General features: G+C 43.9%; 1 protein-coding gene and 1 non-coding gene across 5 annotated transcripts in view; both read right to left on the reverse strand.

The window, feature by feature from the left end:
* Nucleotides 1-19,088, reverse strand: part of GALNT14 (polypeptide N-acetylgalactosaminyltransferase 14) — a 233,723-nt gene that overhangs the window by 123,730 nt on the left and 90,905 nt on the right. For all 4 annotated transcript variants that reach the window (XM_035111477.2, XM_060272962.1, XM_035111479.2 and 1 more), the window contains one exon: nt 6,956-7,125. In XM_035111477.2, the coding sequence (XP_034967368.1) occupies nt 6,956-7,125 (170 nt within the window). The remainder of the gene's footprint in view (nt 1-6,955; nt 7,126-19,088) is intronic.
* TRNAA-UGC (transfer RNA alanine (anticodon UGC)) lies at nt 9,778-9,849 on the reverse strand. Its single transcript has one exon. It is a non-coding gene; the product is annotated as a tRNA-Ala (tRNA).

Raw genomic sequence — 19,088 nt, forward strand, 5'->3', positions numbered from 1 at the left:
CCACTTATCTCCTCTTTGCCTTTTTTTGTAGGATGCTGGCTTCCAATTCTGCCTGTGATCGGAAAAAGTACCAAAAACGGAAAGCTGCATTATTCTGGTAAGACAATTTGTCTGTCCTCCTAGCCTAGTACAGTAACTGTCCAAGGTCCTGAAAGGACTTTCCCATCACCTGCTATCTGGTCCTTTCAACTGGAGATGCCAGGCCTGTACCTGGAGTCTTTTACCTGCAAAGCATTGGGCTCTTATCACTGAATTACAGTCTCCCGGCTCTGAAATAGGTTCATACTGTGAATTCACCCATCCAACTCTACTACCTAGCATTTGAGCCAGGCTTCAAATATCCAGTTTTGGGTCACAGATCAAGACTAGCAGACTGCTAGATTCCATTCTCTGTATAAATGGGCCTTAAAATGGCCTATTGTTCTCTCATATTTGTTCAAAGGAAGACCAGGGTAAGGATTATTTGATGACAGACTTTTAAAATGAAGGAATGATTTGGATGTGATGAGTCCCCAATTCAAATCCTGAAGAAGCAATCCCATCTTTAACAAGAGAAGGGGCTACCAGCTCCCCCATCGAGGACATGCTTTGATCCTGGGTTCAATCTAGGGATGGACAGGTCAGCCTATTTTTTTTCATCACTTTCACAGGCCTTCAACCATAAATCCATTCCCTTCATTTTCTGTGAATATGTCAAGTTAAAGTCAACATTTAAGTTGTATCCATTGTTCCTTAAAAAAACACATTATGTATGCAATTTGTAGGCACTTTCTCCTAAAAGGCATTATTTTTAAACACATACAATTTGCATGTCTTGTGCATTTCTTGAAATGAAACTGCACTGCAAAATTTGCCAAAATGTGCTATCTGCTTGATAACTGCCTGCTTACAACATAAAAGTCTAGGAGATGTGAATTAGGTTTGCTCCCATTTTAAAAGGGAGAATCAGTTAAATTCTCCTCCATCCCCGGTTTATTCTCTGCTAAAGGATCTAGTAGACCGGGGAACATCTCTGCCTGAAATCATGGCACTACCAGTCAAAGTAGATGATACCAACCTAGATGAATCGATGGCTCTCATTTTAAGGCACTGCCATCTGTTCATATTATAAACTGCATTGTGCTATCAAAACTATGAAATAATTTTAAAATATCGTTCTTTTGAACTGCACTCCTTGAAATATTCAGATTTCCCCATTTCCTCCCCTGTTTGGTTTCCCTTTCCATCTTTTTTGCACTTCTCCCTTGTTTATAACAACTACTGAGCCAAAACCAGCATGGCACCAGCAGAAACTAGCGACAGTGGCAGCTACTGTATATCTGTAAAACCAATGGACCATTTGGAAGGTGGAGGTCAGCGGGGCTAGCATATGGAGCCACAAAGCCATGGAACACTGGCATGCCTCGACTCGTTGGGAGGTGTCTGCTGCAGATGGCAGAGACCCCAAAAGCAATCAGGAAGAATTCTTTTGGCTGTGGGCAATTCATCCCACTCACTGTTACATTTCTAGTCTGCCAAGCTGGAGTGTATGACTTTATTCCAGATACTGCACACGCGCACACAAACACAAAAAAACCCACATGCGGCAGGCAGGAGATGATTTACAGTGCAATTTTGGCTCCAAGTTTATTATTGCTTTTGCTAGTATGTATGTATTTATGAGAAGAGAAGAGAAAAGATAGTGGTATGCGATCGTTTCTCTGTTTATGAAGAATAGTAATAGCAATGCTGTTTTATTATTAGATCTGAGAAAGAGGTCTTGTACTTTTAGGAAAAGGTGAACAAAGGAATGGGGACAAGAAGTCCCCATGAAGAAATGGAATTGAGTGTGGAGAAATATATTGACCCAATATGTTCGCTTGTTTTTAAGAAGATTTAGTATCAGTGGTATGGCTCTTGTTGGTGATGTGGGTTATGCGCATAATTTTCCTACAGGTCGTTGTCCCATTCCTAGACAAAGTATTGTTGTGTTAAGATAAGTTTAAGGCTCATCTAAAAGCTTGGGTTAATATTATTACTGGCCACCCAAGGATGTTAGTTGCTGCAGCTGAGGATTACAGAAAAGTAACACCTGACTGCTGCTACCTACCATATTTCCACTCCATTGCAGCTATTATCTACAAGTATATAAGAAAGCACAGCTTCCACAATTGTTCCACAAAACATCATCTTGTGTTGCTTCCTTCCTTGCAATGTTGCACCTGAAATATCCCACCAAAAACTTGGGGGAGAAATGGCTAAAGCAGGAAACCTGGCAGGGTCTAAGTGCTCCACTATCGTAAGAATTTCTATTTCCAGATTTTCCCAGATCCCGTTATATTATCACAAAACCTGAATGCACACTTATACTGTGATTGCCCTGCATTTCTTATTTTGCATGTTCCCAGCACTCGAAATACCTTTTAGTTACTAGTCTACCCATTGACACAGTGATAATCTTATTGAAAGGGTCCAATCATCATGTTTCTTGCCTGACTCTATAAATGCATGAATTTCAATGCATGATCACAGCAAGTTTTTTAAAAAGGCTTTAAAAAAATGTTCCATGAACATGTCATGAGAACATTCCCATTTTCCAAGGATTTGGAAATGGAGAAAATTTTAGGGAAGTGGGGGGAATATTACTGACATCTTTTTGCTTTCATCATTGAGTTGCAGGTGGGGCAGTTGCCCCAAACAACATGAAAATAAAGAATCATTGAAATGCAAAATGAAAATGACCTATTAGGTCATTTAATCTGCCTCCTTCCAAGGCAGGGTTTTTCAGACACTCATTGACTTAAACTGTGTGATTTCCATTACTGCTCCAAAAAGATCAAATTCAATAAATCTTACACTTACATCATTTCCTCTAAAAGACATTCCACCTTCACATGCTTTGTTTTTCATTTTTCATGCACCATTTTATAGACCAATGTTAAACAATTCCACTTGCAACTGGAAGATTTTCTTTATTTATAGACAGAATATCATCTCAGAAATGCTATTCTCACACTTGGCTAGATAAGAGATATATAATACAGTATACATATACACACACTATCCAGTTTTACAGAGGTTACCAGAGTACAACCCACCAAGTTCTGCTGCTGTGCAATTTGCAGTCATTTTACTAGAACCTCCATTGGTCTTCCCTGTTCACCAGACACTGGAATTAGTGGAAGTGTGCAGAGAAACAAGGCCTGGTGGATTGCCTTCTGCTACCATCCAAGCACTGAAGGTACAGGTTTACCAAAGACATTTGCTTTATTATTCTTTTCCTAATGTATCCTTTCATTCTGACAGCTGAATTGCCACGAGCTGATTTATTCAGCAAGCTGGCCACAGTAGACTCAAGACCAGACTTGGCAATTCCTGCAAGACAGCAACTAATTTAGAGCCCCATCAGTTTAAATTATTGAGACCCACCATGTTTATCCACATTTAATTTTATCTGCCATTGCAATGATCACTCTTTCCAGGGCTATGAAATCCTTTCGCATCCTCACAGTCTGCTGTGGACAATTATGTCATATTCTGGGTCATTGGTGAATTTTGCCACCTGGCTGTCTGGGTTGCTTTCCAGTTGTAACAAATATGCTGTGCAATGATTCTGTTTCCAACAAAGAGCATGAGGGCAACTTGATGTTTATCTCTTTCACATTTTTGTCTAAAATAGATCACTTGTACACATGTACCATCTTTTCATCTGGTTGCTAATCCGGGAAAGAACCTTTCATCTCTTGATCTAACACTGGTTTGCTTCTCTGAGAAGCAGCTGATAAAATTTATTCTGAAAGATTACAACAGCAAGGGCTTTTCGGGGAGAGGGGTCTCCTATGTTGCTAGCTGCCAGTAACTTACATGTGCGCGCACACAAAAAAAACCTTACTTTTCCAAGCACTTCCAGCAAAGGGATGTGTCAAAGACACAAGCCTTATTGAATTGAATGTGAGTTGTGCAATCCATTCATTATCTTCAACTTGAGAGATGCATGATAAAGGTTTTCCGGTGATACCCTGTGAACTTGATCACTAACTTCTGAACTCTCTAGTTTCTACCAATGGGAACCATCTAGCCTACATTAAGCACATAAAAACCAATCTTATATGCAGGAATTTTTTTTCCAGCCAGAACTCCCTGGAACTCAGTTCTGGCACCTCTCAGGTGGGTGCCATTGCCATTCTAAGAGAACAAGGGAGGTGTTCATGGTGAGTTCCAGCACCTCTTTTTCTAGAAAAATAGCACTGCTTATATGGTATATAAGGAAGTTGTTAGAGGGCTTCACATTCTGGGGCCTACACTGTGTGTTAGAGAGAGGGGTAGCCCCATCTTCTTTTTATGGAGCTTGGGGCTTTGGGGTCCCAACCTGCTCCGGAGGCAATCACCACTTCAGAGCTCCTGCAAAGGAGAGTGTCTGCTAAATTTAATAAAGAAAGACTACCAGTGAGAACTGGGGAAGGTCCATAGTTCAGAGGCAGAGCACCTGCTCTGAATGCAAGAACATCCCAGGTTCAACCCGCTAGCATCTCCAGGTAAGGCTGGGAGAGAAACCCCAGAGAGCTGCTGCCAGTCAGTGCAGGCAATACTGAGCTAGACGGACCAAGAGTCTGACTTGGTATAAGGCAGCTTCCTGTGTTCCTGTGAGTAGTTCATCCACTTGCCACAGGGGCTAAAGCATATGGAAAGGAAGGCGGGTGCTCTTTGAAGCCCACAGAGCTACCCAACAGCAACGCCTCAATCCCAGGCAGATGGCATTCGGGTAAATACAGCTGGGACATCATGCCTGATCAATGCCATTAGTGTCAAAACTCAGGAAGAGTTTTGCACGCTCACTCCATCAATGCCTGTGAGGGAGATCCGCCACGAACAATCTCCAAAAGATTCAGAGGATGAAATTCTCTCCGCTTCCCAAGCCACTGCTGCTTGACAGTTTCCATTAGCCCACCAGGCAGCTCTGGGCAATCAGATGCGCTGTCCCTGGCCTCTCCTCCCAATGAGACTCATTGCCACAGCCTGTTCCACAAAGTGCACTGCGGTGCCAGAGGGTAGCTGCTGAATCTCCCCAAGCAGCTGGCCAATGACAGGCTGTATCTCCCACTGGGAGCAATTCCCTTCCTCCTTGCTAACTGAGCTTCCCACTCGCTACCTCGGACAGTCCAGACGCCTGCTGCTGCTGTTTTAATTTGATGTGCTTGCTCGGGTACTTAGCTAACACTGCATCCTCCTGACATCTTCAATAAACCCAATTACTGCATGAAGGAATCAGGAGGGGAAATATAATTAGCCCATGCTACATCTACGTTCTGTGCCATCTGTAGCTCCATTTCCACCTAAACATTAGGAAGAACTTCCTGACAGTAAGAGCTGTTCGGCAGTGGAATTTGCTACCAAGGAGTGTGATGGAGTCTCCTTCTTTGGAGGTCTTTAAACAGAGGTTTGACAGCCATATGTCAAGAATGCTTTGATGGTGTTTCCTGCTTGGCAGGGGGTTGGACTGGATGGCCCTTGTGGTCTCTTCCCACTCTATGATTCCATCAATGAGAGTTGATGGGAGAGTGCTGCTGCACTCAGGTCCCGTTTTTTAGCTTCCCATGGGCATCTGGTTGGCCACGGTGAGAATAGGATGCCAGACCAGACGGGCCACCTGGCTCTTCTTATATTCCTGATATACATCACCACCACCCCAATCACAAACAGAACCTCAGCGCCCTGGTGTACAGAATCTGGACCAAGGGATGGGATGAAATGACAGCCAATTTACATCTACTTCCAACTTCAATGGGGCAGCCGGTGAATATTCTATTTGTTATTTCTCTCCAGGAATGACATGCTCTCTGCTGAGCTATTAACCGACACCCATCAGGGCTGTCAACTTCCCTCTGGGGGGAAGAGCATCTGGCTACAGTCTGCAAACAAATGAGAATCTCAGCAGTGCTTGCACTTAAGCATCAACACAATATTATCTAGTATAGATTGGCTCCTGCCATAATATTCACATGGGAGGGAGGGTTGGGGGGAGGAAAGTTTTCACACAGAAACTGATGGCAAGATGACAGTCTGGTGGTTCCCCCTGTGCCTCTTCTGGTACTAGGTCAATAGGGGAATCACTCAAAAAAAATTTACTCAGACTCTCCTACTGGAGAAGGAGCTTATGGTTTTTCTGGAGAGGACAAGCATTTCCTGTCAACTTTAGACTTAGATTGATCTACCCTTTGCTTCCTTCCACATGGATCTTCCAGGCTGCTCTAGATGTGAACACAGAAAGCTGCCTTATACTGAACACTGGTCCAGTGAGTTCAGTATAGTCTGCACTGATTGGCAGCAGCTCTGCAAAGCTTCAAGCAGGGGCTTGTTGCAGCTCTACCCAGAGATGCTGAGGAACTGAACCTGGAACCTTCTGCATGGAAAGCGATTCATCTGCCACTGAGCTAAAGTCTTTCCCCTGTAGCTGAATACGTCTCCAGTCGTACAGCATTTTGACAGCCTTTAGACTTCACAGGATGCAGTTTTATTTGAAGGGCTGTCTGGTCCAACTTAAAGATGAAGAACTGTCAGGAGGGGCATTGAAGTGGCCCATCAGCACTTAGCACCTGGACAGCACACTAAGCTCATCAAGGAACAGTCTTCCCCACTAGGGTGAGGTGTACTCTATTTACATTTAAATTATAGTAATTAAATTTATAAACAAATCTGTTCTGGTGGTTCACCCATATTTCCAGAGCAGATTTCTTTTGAGGGGGAGAGATGCAAGGAAAGGATAGAGAGCAGAACAGGATGACATGGTTGGATAAAGCCCCTGAACTATGCCTCTACAGACCATCAGACCTAGGATGTACTCCCCAGTAACACAATTCAGGAATGGTCAAGTCCTTTTGCAGGAGTGTGTGTGTGTGTGTGTGGCAACTGTGTTTTCTGATATGCAACTGGAAAAGAGAGAGAGAGAGAGAGAGAGAGAGAAGAAGGAATATGGAACCTGTGGTGTCTTGTGTCTCGTATGCCACGGTCGCTGGGTATCCTCTCGCTCTCCCGCTGGTTGAAGGCATATAGTCGATATGGGTCCTCTCCTCCCTTCCATTTCCGGGCAGTCAGGTACTTTCGTTCTTCAAACTGATTCCAGAGGTCATCCCAGTCGATGTCAGAGCCCTGTTCATGTACAAACATGGATGCTCATCAGAACAAGAAGCACTGCAACTGAATTGCCATGCTTTTGTTGTCAGCATGGAAGGGGCTAGCTGCCTTGGTCTACTTTTAGGAGAGCTGGGGTATAGTTACAGTTAAGCACAATCCCTGGAATGTTTACTCAAAAGTAAGTCTGACTGTGTTCACTGGGGCTTACTCCCAAGTATGTGGGCTTGGGGTTTCAGCCACATAGTATTCATGCATGGCAGTCCTCTCTTCATGTGCAATACATTGGTACCTCGGGTTACAAACGCTTCGGGTTACAAACACTTTGGGTTACAAACTCCACTAACCCAGAAGTAGTACCTCGGGTTGAGAACTTTGCCCAAGGGTGAGAACAGAAATCGCACGCCAGCAGTGGGAGCCCCCATTAGCGAAAGTGCACCTCAGGTTAAGAACAGTTTTGGGTTAAGAATGGACCTCCAGAACAAATTAAGTTCGTAACCTGAGGTACAACTGTACTCACTTATCCCTCTTTAAGGCGTGAAACTGCCCTTGTAGCAGAACGAGGTGGTAGAGGCCTGAGTTAACAGAACACACAGCTTCAATTGCAGCATCTGCCTGTACCCCTTTGCCCAAGCAACAGCCCAAACCATCCCCGCCATGCTTTCCTCGCCATACCCTCACCTGCTGAAGAGTCAACCTGTCCTTTCGTTCGGCTGCACACAATGGCTTTGTCCCTGCATTGTGGAAGCCAACACAATGGGGCCCTGATAAAATCACATCATTACAGAAGCACAACCTCTTTGATCTCAACCTGTGTGTAGTACAGAGAGATTCAAAACTTGTACAATTGTTCCGACACCGGGGGTGGGGGGATGTGTGATCTTATCCAATAATTGATCTCTCTTTTTTATTGTTAAGTCAGTATCCAAGTCCCTTTTGGCTGCTAACAGCACAAAATGAGGCAATTTTATCCCATAATTGATTTTATTCACATCTGACAGCACATTTTAATGTAATAATAGGTAGGGGAGGAAGGGGAATGATGGCTCTGACAAATGAATGGCCCACGTCCCCTTCATCAGCTTTACAAATTGGACTGGCCCAAAGTACCCCTGTAATGTTTACTATTACATTTCACGTTGGCTATAAAGGAGTCATAGGTAAGCACCAAATGGCTAGCTCCCATTACAGCGATGAGACATCTTTTCTCAAGCACCTAAGTGAGGGGCTACATCAAAGCCCTTCTGGACATTTAAATTTATACAAGATCATTTCTTATCTACATGCTTTCAGACTTTTGACTCCTTTAATAATAAAAAAATCCAATACATTTGAGCAGCATGCTTCATTAAATTCCACCAAAGCAATGCTGATTATTTAAACCATGATCCACCTATAATGTTGCCTGTGCAAGTCACACGGAAATGAATGGAAGCCATGCAATTCTTTTCTGTTGCAACCTGCATCCAAATCAATGAGGTATGCATGATGGGGAATGGCAGTGGTTTGTGACCAATGTGTTTAACCACATCCCCCCCCCCTAAACTACCATTAATCCAAATGCTTCTTGCTACTGCAAGAGAAAAGAAATCCAACCTTCTGATGGGCCTCTTTGCCTTGCTCCTGCAGCACAGTCCCTTAGATGTTTACTCAAAAATAAGGCTGACTGTGTTCACTCCCAGGTACGTGGGCTTGGGGTTTCATGCATGGCAGTCCTCTCTGTGTGTGCATTGCTCCGTGGTGCTTTGCTTATGACTTTTAAAATCAGGGGCAAAGGAAGCAGCCTTATGGTGCCCGTCTAGCTCAGTATTGTATTCACTAAGGGCTCGTCCCCATTTCCACTCATCGTGCTGCTTTCCCACAGGAAATCCCACTCTTTACCGCGAAGTCCGACCAAACTTCAATCCGGATTTCCGCTGATTGATGTTTGTTCTTTTTATTTATTTAATGAATTAATTATTATTATTTTTTAGGAAAAAATTATTTTGAATTTTCATAATACAACAGAAAAAAGAAATAAAAATAAATTTACTTCCAAAACAACATTTGATAATAAATATGCAAATAATAATACAACAAAATACAAAGAAAAAACTACCAAACAAATCAAGATAAATAGTTCCCTCTCACCCTTCACCCTACCCCGCCCCCCGTGTGACTTCCAGCCTATTCTCTATTTCAACATTGGTTTCCCAAAAGAATTATTGTATACCTTTTTGGATATTTTATATCTTGATTATTTATATTACTTGAATCCTTCACCTGTCTGCTAAGAGGTTGGCATTTTCCACAGATTTCTTCTTATAATCATTGAATTTTTCCCAATCTTTATCGGCTTTGTGTTCAGATATCCCTTTGATTTCTCCTATTTCCCTTGCCATATTTTGATATCTTATTAATTTGATTTGCCAATCCTCTATCTTTGGAATTTGTACACTTTTCCATCTCTTTGCTATGAGAAGTCTAGCGGATGTGGTTGCATACATAATTAAACACTTGTCCCCTTGATGTTTGTTCTTATTCAGCAGTAAAGAGCAGTTTTTTCCCCAGGGCAAACAGAAAACCTCTCAGACCCCTGCTTTCTAGGCATGAGACACGTGGAAATGTGGACGAGCCCTAACTAGCAGCAGCTATCCAGCATTTCGGACAGGCTTCTCTCCTAACTCTCCCTGGAGATGCCAGGGATTGAACCTGGGGCCTTCTGCGTGCAAAGCAGGTGCTCCACCACTAAGCTGCATCTCCTCCCCAAAGACTCTTGTGCCCTTTATGTTTAATCTTTTCGCCTTGGCACCTTATACTCAACTTTCTCAACCAATCAACACTATTGACAGATCTTGCTATCCCCACCCTTTAATACTGCAAAAATCTGTTTTGTTCAACTTACACTGCTAGAATACTAGGTAGGGCTTTAATTGTGTCTCAGCTGGATTAGTAATGTTGTGTTTTCCAGTCCTTTTCTCTCCCACCTTAAGCCTTTAACTTCTGTTCAGAATTCTGCTGCCTCGGCGTTATCTTCTGAATCCCATTTAAATTGTTTACTTTTCTTTTAAAACCTGGAATGCTCTGTCTCTTGCGTATTTGCCATCTGTAGTCTTTCTTTATACTGCAGCTTGCTTTCTTCTTCATCATCTCCTTGTTAGGCTTTGAATGTCCTCCTATTTCTCGCCTATATCCTTTGGTTTCTGCATATGTTTAGAAAGCTCTGACAACCAATGTGCTGTTTTCCACATCTCATCAGCCAAGACCGGCTTGATCACACCAAAGGAAGTTCCATCTCCCATTCACCAACCAGGGAAGACCATGGCAGGACAGGACAGGAGCCTAACAGCATTCTCCCTACTTGTGCTCCCCAGCAAACTAGTAACTTTTAGAAAGTTCTCTTCTTGTTTTAAATCCAGCTTCAAATGTGTTAAAGAAAGTCCACCTAGAATCCCTAGATCTGATCACCAAATTTCAAAGAGGACATAGCAATAATGGGACACCTCAGGCTTCCGGTCCGTCGCGCCGGTGGAACAGGACGCAGGGACTTCGCGCTCCGAAGTCCCTGGCTTCGTGGAGGGGGGGAAGTCCGCAGAGCGGTGACATAGCGCCCAGCTGTTTGCTCCGGATGCGATTCCTCCGCTGCCCGAGAGCTCCGTAGAGCGATCGAGAGCCAGCGGAGTGGAGTCGCGGGAGCCATTTTTGGGTTTCATCTTACCTCCTTGAAGTGAAGCTCCGAGTCCTCAGCCTGCAAGCGGCGGATTCTTCCAAGAAAATGAAAGACTTTTATAAAGTAAGTTAAATCTTTATTTGGACTTTAAAATTTTCAATTCTGAAGATAGGAAGAGATTTCAAAACAACGGAAGCCGATCTCTTCCAAATGGTCAATCGGGAGGCGCATTAAATATTCTCAAGCCGAAAAGGGAAAAGTTTTTTCTAGATTCTGGACCCGAGAGAAAGAAAGACTTTTCCAAACCTCCCCAGCCCCCGGTGTCGATACCCCTTGAGGTTCAGCAGTAACAAGGGGGAAGATGTTTTGACAGCTGTCAAAAGCTGTCAAATTACTAAAAGGATTAAGAAATTTGATTTTACTGTTGTGGATCGTAAAACTGATTGAAAATGATTCAGAAGTAATTTAATTGGAATTCAAATTTGAACTGTGATGAAGTTAAAGACAAAGGAGAAGATCAGCCAAGATGGAGCCGACAACGTGGTAGAGAGGAATTTTCCAGTACCCTTTGGCCCTTATCTCTGGTCTGCCTGTGGTTAAGTGAAGTATGAAAACAAAGTTTTCTCGAGCCTTCCAGGAGGCTGTGCTGAACTATCTGCAAATATGGGAAGATATTTACAAGGAGGGACCCAGGTGGCACTGTGGTTAAACCACTGAGCCTAGGGCTTGCTGATCAGAAGGTCGGCGGTTCGAATCCCTGTGACGGGGTGAGCACCCGTTGCTTGGTCCCAGCTCCTGCCAACCTAGCAGTTCGAAAGCACGTCAAAAATGCAAGTAGATAAATAGGAACCGCTACAGCGGGAAGGTAAACGGTGTTTCCATGTGCTGCTCTGGTTTGCCAGAAGCGTCTTTGTCATGCTGGCCACATGACCCGGAAGCTATACGCCGGCTCCCTTGGCCAATAATGCGAGATGAGCGCGCAACCCCAGAGTCGGTCACGACTAGACCTAATGGTCAGGGGTCCCTTTACCTTTTTATTTACAAGGAACGGCAATGTTTGAATCCAACAGTAATGGAGAATGAGGTGAAAGATCAAGAAGTAGAGGACAATTTTGATTCTGAGACTGTGTGTGAGGAGCAACAATTTGAGGACAATTTGGAGACTGATTTGGACCAAAAAAAATATGTGTTGGATGATGAAAAACAAAGATCTGAACAAGGAGACGAGGCCGACAAGGAGAAGCAAAGTGAAGAGAAGATTGATGGAAATGAGAATCCTGGAGGGACTGAAATGTGGAGTGGTGTTAGTGAGGGGAGGGATAGGCAGGAAGAGGGGGGAGCAAAGGCCTGGGAGTGGAAGTGGGAAAGAACTGGTATGGGGTGAAAACTTTAGTTTAAGGTTTCTTTTTTTGGTTGATGAATAACGGTTTCTGAATCTTGGCCTGCTAAAGGATATGCTGATCCAATTGGGGGAAAAGACATTGGGAGGGGGGAAGGAGAGTGTTTTAAAAGTTTAGGGTTAAGAGTTTTCTGGAGGGAGTAGAAGAATGGCTGAGGAAATATGTTAGAGTTTGTTTTTAATATTTTTGGTGATCAGAGAGGTGTTTGGGTAGAGAACTGCCCGTCTCCCTCTCTTTACTCTTTGCACCCAGTGGCAGGGGGTGTTTTGAGGGGAGGGGGAGGGGTGGAAGGAAACCCAGACACAAAAATGGAACCTTTTGACTGCTGAACCCCTCGGGTTACCCTAGTGGCAGGAGGGGACTCGGAGGGGGGGCAGCATGAAGAAGGGGGAGGATCAAGTTAATATGATAAGAATAAGATTTTGAATTAGAATAGAAAACCCGCCATAATCAATTAAAGAAGTTAGGAAATGCAGGAGGAAGAGAATCGAGGAAGCCACAAACAAACTGTTAAGAAAATAAGATCTGGGAATTAATATTTTTTCTTGCTCTTTTTTCATGTTTTTTCTTTTTTTTCCATCTGTTGTTTTGTTGTTAAGTAGAGTGTTATGTTGAAGAATTAGCTGGGGGATAAACCAAACCTCAGAGATCCTCCGCCTCTGTCCTCTCAGTGGCGGGGGGGAGGGGGGAGGAGGGAGGGGGAGGTCAAACCCAGCTTAAAATGGACCCCTTTGTTTCCCAATGCCCATGGGTATCACTGGTGGCAGAAGTGGCCTTGTGGGTGGAGGGAAAATGAAGGGACAGAGTTTATTTTGTATGTTTTGTATGTTTTGTATGTTTTGTTCGTATAAAAAAATTAATAAAAATTATATATATATATATATATATATATATATATATATATATATATATATGGGACACCTCAATTTCTCTGATATATGTTGGAAGCCAAACTCTGCTAACAATGAAAAGTATTATATATATATATATATATATATATATATATATATATATATATATATATATAAATGTCCAGTAGCACCCTAGAGACCAACTAAGTTTGTTCTTGGTACAGTCATACCTCGGTTTAAGTACGCCTCGGTTTGAGTATTTTCAGTTTAAGTACTCCGCAGACCATCTGGAACGGATGAATCCACTTTCCATTACTTTCAATGGGAAAGTTCGCTTCAGGTTAAGTACGCTTCAGGTTAAGTACTCCGCGGACCATCTGGAACGTATTAATCCACTTTCCATGGGAACTTTCAATGGGAAAGTTCACTTCAGGTTAAGTACAGATTTCCAGAACCAATTGTGTTTGTAAACCGAGGTACCACTGTTTGTAAACCGAGGTACCTGAAGTGTGCATGCACACGAAAGCTTATACCAGGGGTCCCCAAACTACGGCCCGGAGGCCAGATGTGGCCCAATTGGCCTCCCAATCCGGCCCGCGACGACCCCCGCCACTCGCCAGGTTGGAAAAAAGCGCCGAAAATCCTTTGTGCGCATGCATATGGGCCTCTCCCGACCCAGAAGAGGTCATTTCTGGTGCACTTCCGGGTCGGGGGAGGCCCATACGCATGCGCACAAACGATTTCTGGCGCTTTTTCCGACCTGGAAGCGCGCCGCCGCGCCAGTAAGCGCCCGTGCGCATGCGCACGGGCGCACACTCCCCGCCCGCCGGCCCGCACAGGCGCGCACTCCCTCACCCTCCAGCCCGCCGCGCGATCGGCGCGGTGGGAACCGGCCCAAAGCCTGGTAAGTCTGGGGACCCCTGGCTTATACCAAGAAGAAATTTAGTTGGTCTCTAAGGTGCTACTGGACATTTATATATCTATATCTATCTCTATCTATCTATCTATCTATCTATCTATCTATCTACTGCATCAGACCAATACGGATACCTACCTGAATCAATGAAAAGTTTTGTTATGGATTGGGGGGGGGGCTAAACCCCAGAAATTAATAATGGTAGGGTTTTTATTATTTGGTGTTTTTATGTTTATTTTTACTGGGTTTTATAAACAAAAATGATGTTATACAAATAAGTATACCAAGTTTTCTCATGTCATTTGTATATCACAAAAATAGCATAATAAATGTGGGGGAGTATCTACCACATATGTTTCATTCTTAGTTTTGAAGGGAAGATTGGAGATCAGTGGAAAAATACAGGCTTAGCTTCCTTTCTGAGCCAGGGCCTCACCTGGGATACATCCATTAACATGACAAAAGGTGTTGATGGCCCATCTAGTAAGAGGAATCTTGGGCTTGGGCAGACAGAAGGTTGCCAAGGTAACTGGGTATGAAGTGACAGGAAAAGAGGGTCTTTAGCTGCTGTGCTGGGAAGAAGGGAGAGGAGAGATGCCTTGGACTCCAGGGCTGCACTGCTGTGGGGGGACAAGCCCCTCTTGAAATGACCACACTGGAAGATCTGGACTCCCTCCATGCAGACTGAAGGTGTAAATAGGCGAATAAACCGTGTTTCCTAAAGCTACAACAGTCTCTAAGGTAAAGGGACCCCTGACCATTAGGTCCAGTTGTGACCGACTCTGGGGTTGCGGCGCTCATCTTGTGTTATTGGCCAAGGGAGCCGGCATACAGCTTCCAGGTCATGTGGCCAGCATGACAAAGCCACTTCTGGCGAACCAGAGCAGCACACGGAAACGCCGTTTACCTTCCCTATTTATCTACTTGCACTTTGATGTGCTTTCAAACTGCTAGGTTGGCAGGAGCTGGGACCAAGCAACGGGCGCTCACCCCGTCGCGGGGATTCGAACCACCGACCTTCTGATCGGCAAGCCCTAGGCTCTGTGTTTTAACCACAGCGCCACCTGTGTCTCAATTCTCCATAGGAACACAGACCCTTGGTGAGTGCCTGGAACCTCCTGGAATATTGCTACCACTTGGCAGAGAGTGGGGGTGGCACCCAGTCTAATGACATTCTTGCCCTGCCTTGCTGACAATTTCGTATTCCAGAAGGTGGGACTCAGCTATCCTCCACAAGATCTTCAAGAACCAGAACCAATTGGTTGATGAAGTAGAAGTAGCTGGGACCATAAGTTTCCGGCAATTGAAGAAACAATCTTTTGACTTGTAGATGGAGCACATTTGACAGGGAGAATAAATATGGAGACTCACAATGTCATTTTTACTCATTTCTTCATTGCTTATACCTTCCCCAGCTGCCCTAGCTAGAGCCACAGATGAAAAGAATCCTTGCATTTTGAAGAACAGCTGAGGATTTGAGGATATAAAGCATTGGAGGGTGTTCTGAAAGCCATTCATTCTTAAGACCACTCCAGCCCATCAGGCTATTTTCAAGCAGGAGGATATATGAAATGTGTTTGCAAGCTTTTGGTAGGAGTCCAATATATCGTACAATCAATACAGTTGATGTTTTTTTAAGGCATCTTGTAAAACATGATTTATCAATGCAGTTAAAGATCGGGAGAAGTTACATCCAGTGAATCCTAGAATCATTTAAGGTCCCGAGATTTATAATGTTTGACGACAGTCCTCAGAATCCTTTCTTTTTCAGACTGCCAAAATAAAACACTTCTTTTTAAACGGGCAGGCTCCAGCCCATGAAATGGGCACAATCCAGCTAATAAGCACCATAAAGCTTCCATTTATTTCACTGCCAAAGTCAGGCATCTGCTTAGCTCCCATCCATTGAAATAAATGGAGCCTAGGTCCTTTACCTTTACCTTTAAGGTGCTTAAGTCTGGCTGAATTGTATGCAGTGTTTGGTTATAGGCATAGCTGCCAAGTTTTCCCTTTTCTCGCAAGGAAGCCTATTCAGCATAAGGGAAAATCCCTGTAAAAAAGGGATAACTTGGCAGCTATGGTTATAGGTATTTTACCTGTTGTTGTTTTTGGTTTGTATTTTATTGCTGTTGACTGCCTTGAGCGTAATTTGGTGGAAAGGCAGGATACAAATTTAACAAATGAATGAAGTTCATGTGTTTCCTGTGCCAACCAAACCAGCATCTCTGGAAGATTTGTTCTAGTCAAAGCACCTCAATGCTTGCCACACACCGACACATGTGACTCCTTCCTAACTGCAATCTCAGTGGCACAGTCCAAGAAAAATTGCCACAAGTGACTTTCCTAATAGAGAATTTCATCTCATTGCCTGTCCTCTCAAGGTGACATATGGACTAATTGCTAAGAAGGCTTTGGAACGGAAGTAAAGGAGCTGGGCGAGAGGACTTTCCACTCATTCCACAGCCCTACAATTTTACGACCGGTTTGAATGAGTAATTGTCATTCAAGCCAACTGCTAACTTACCTGTTCCTTGATTACTGATAAAGTAAAGGTACAGGCATTAAACACTGAATCAGGAAAACCCCTTCGTTCACCCAGGATAAAACATCAGTTATGGATTATTGGATAAGATCTTCATTATAACATTTCCACCATGCATTATCTCTTCTTCCTCTCAAGTAGAATTCTATCTGGGGACTTATTTAACTGATGTGCCGAAATCTAAATTTAATTTATTATGATCTAACTCACTGTAGGTTCCAAATTAGCATGCACCCAAGAAGGATCAAGTCAATACTCTACTTTCCTTTCTATTTGTCTTCCACACAGCTCCTCTCCGAGTGCCTCATATTCATTTTCTCTCGAGTACTGGTAATAAATTTGATTTTCCCCCTCCCCCTCTCTCAGAAATTAGACCATTTTTCTTTCAATGCTGCAGCTTAATGACCAGTATTAATTATATAAAACAGTGAGTTAATAAAGAATTTGAGAGAATGAGAGCCCTTCCAGCAGAGGGAGGGGGGCAAATCCTTCCCCATCTCATGGGGGGAAATAGCTAATCAGTCTCACCAGCTATTAAAAGATCTTTACCATAGCCCTCCCCTCCTCATTCTCAAAGTTCAGACTTTAGGTACCATTAACTAACTGAAATCAGCCCTGAGTGCTCACTGGAAGGGCAGATCCTGAAGCTGAGGCTCCAATACTTTGGCCACCTCATGAGAAGAGAAGACTCCCTGTAAAAGACCCTGATGTTGGGAAAGATGGAGGGCACTAGGAGAAGGGGACGACAGAGGACGAGATGGTTGGACAGCGTTCTCGAAGCTACCAACATGAGTTTGACCAAACTGCGGGAGGCAGTGCAAGACAGGAGTGCCTGGCGTGCTCTGGTCCATGGGGTCATGAAGAGTCGGACACAACTAAACGACTAAACAACAACAACAACTAACTGGGTGGTATTCAACTGATGTGTCCTGTCAGCAAATGTTTTCTGCTTGCACATGTCTTCTCTCCCCATGCATGCTTTGTGCCCTCCCCAAATCTGATCCAGAGGGCTAGGGAACCCCTAGAACAGAGTTAGTGGGTATTGGGGGGGAAGGGGGAAGAGGAGAAGAATGTTCCATTGAGCAGGTGGGAATCCTTGTGCTGATGGAATGGCCATGTTGGATGCAGCCCAAGTTAAGCCAGTGGATTGGGCCTTTTGCACTATGTTTGTGTCCTGATCCTGAAGCTACAGAGGAACTTGGTATGTTAAGGCAGCGATGGGGGACCTGTGGTCCTCCAGTTGTGCACTCTATGACAAGTCCCATCATCCCTGACTACTGGCCATGGTAGCTGCGGCTGATGGGAGTCGGAACCCCACAGCATCTGGAGGTCCACAAGTTCCCCCAATCTCTGCTAAGCACCCAGATAATTACAGTCCAGAGCTGCTCCCATTTTCTTCCAGGAGAATGGGAGAGCCCCTGCTGGTATGCAGCTCCATGTAAACAACTGAGCCCAGCAAAGCTTTGATCTGACTATGAGGCTTCCATACAGTGGTGGTCTGAGCAAAACGCCTTTCAAAAACAAGTGTTATCTGTATAAAATAAGAGCTATTCACATATCTTCAATGTATTCGTTCAATGACCAAAATGTTAAGCCACTCTGAAAAGATTTAAGACATCCTGCAAACTGATCCCTGGAGAATCCTTCGGGAAATAGTCGAGGTGTGTTTTTTTAAACACCAAAAATAGAAATGTTCCAAGATAACACTAATATGTAAGGGAATGTTCAGAGCGATATTGCAGCAGTATCCTCATCTCCCCATAGAAGGAAAGGGCTGTAGCTCAGTGGCAGAGCATCTGCCTTACATGCAGAACATCCCAGGTTCAAAGCCCAGCATCTACAGGAGGTGCTGAGTCAGATAGCTGCTTGAAACCCTAGAAATCTGCTGCCAGTCAGAACAGGCAATACTGAGATAGGTGGCCCCATGGTCTGACTTCCAGCTTTGTTTGGGGACATTTTGCCACACTGGGTCCCCAATTCGTTTGTGGTAGAAAAATACCCCATAAAACTGTATGTGTCAGTGTTATATTACACAGTTTCATATTACGAAAACTACCAAGAATCATGCATGTATGGCAGTGAACCAGAGCAGAGTTATCTCAAGCCATCCATATACTGGGAATGCCCTCAAAAGCTACACACAGACACATATACATGGGCATGGAAGGAAATGCATCATTCTTTAAATTAGCATGTTTTTCATTCACATAATGTTATGCTATGGCTGCTGCACCCACCATCCCCAGATGTTGTCAGCAAAGACAACACATGTCAGATACATATGAAATGTGCCTTTAGTTGGCAGCAAATACCAATAAGGCAAGCCCTCAGACAGGAGACGGCAAAGCCCTCCCACCTTCTTTTCGAGATAAACCAATATGACAGCTCAGAAAAGCTCATCCTCTATCTGTATGTTAAAGGGCCAGCATACACAAGACATTGTTTTGTGACTCAATTTTGTCTTAAGAAATGTAACGTGTAAACTGGGCAATCATATAGAAATTTTGTCTTCAGGAGAATGAGGACCACTTGGCATCTCAGGCAAAGAAGAAGAGATGGGATCAAGTGATTGGAAGAGTGGTTCCGTGGAGGTGTCTCGGACTGTCTGCTCAGGCGGCAGGGA

The sequence above is a fragment of the Zootoca vivipara genome, chromosome 3 (assembly GCF_963506605.1).
Source record: "Zootoca vivipara chromosome 3, rZooViv1.1, whole genome shotgun sequence".
NCBI lineage: Eukaryota > Metazoa > Chordata > Lepidosauria > Squamata > Lacertidae > Zootoca > Zootoca vivipara.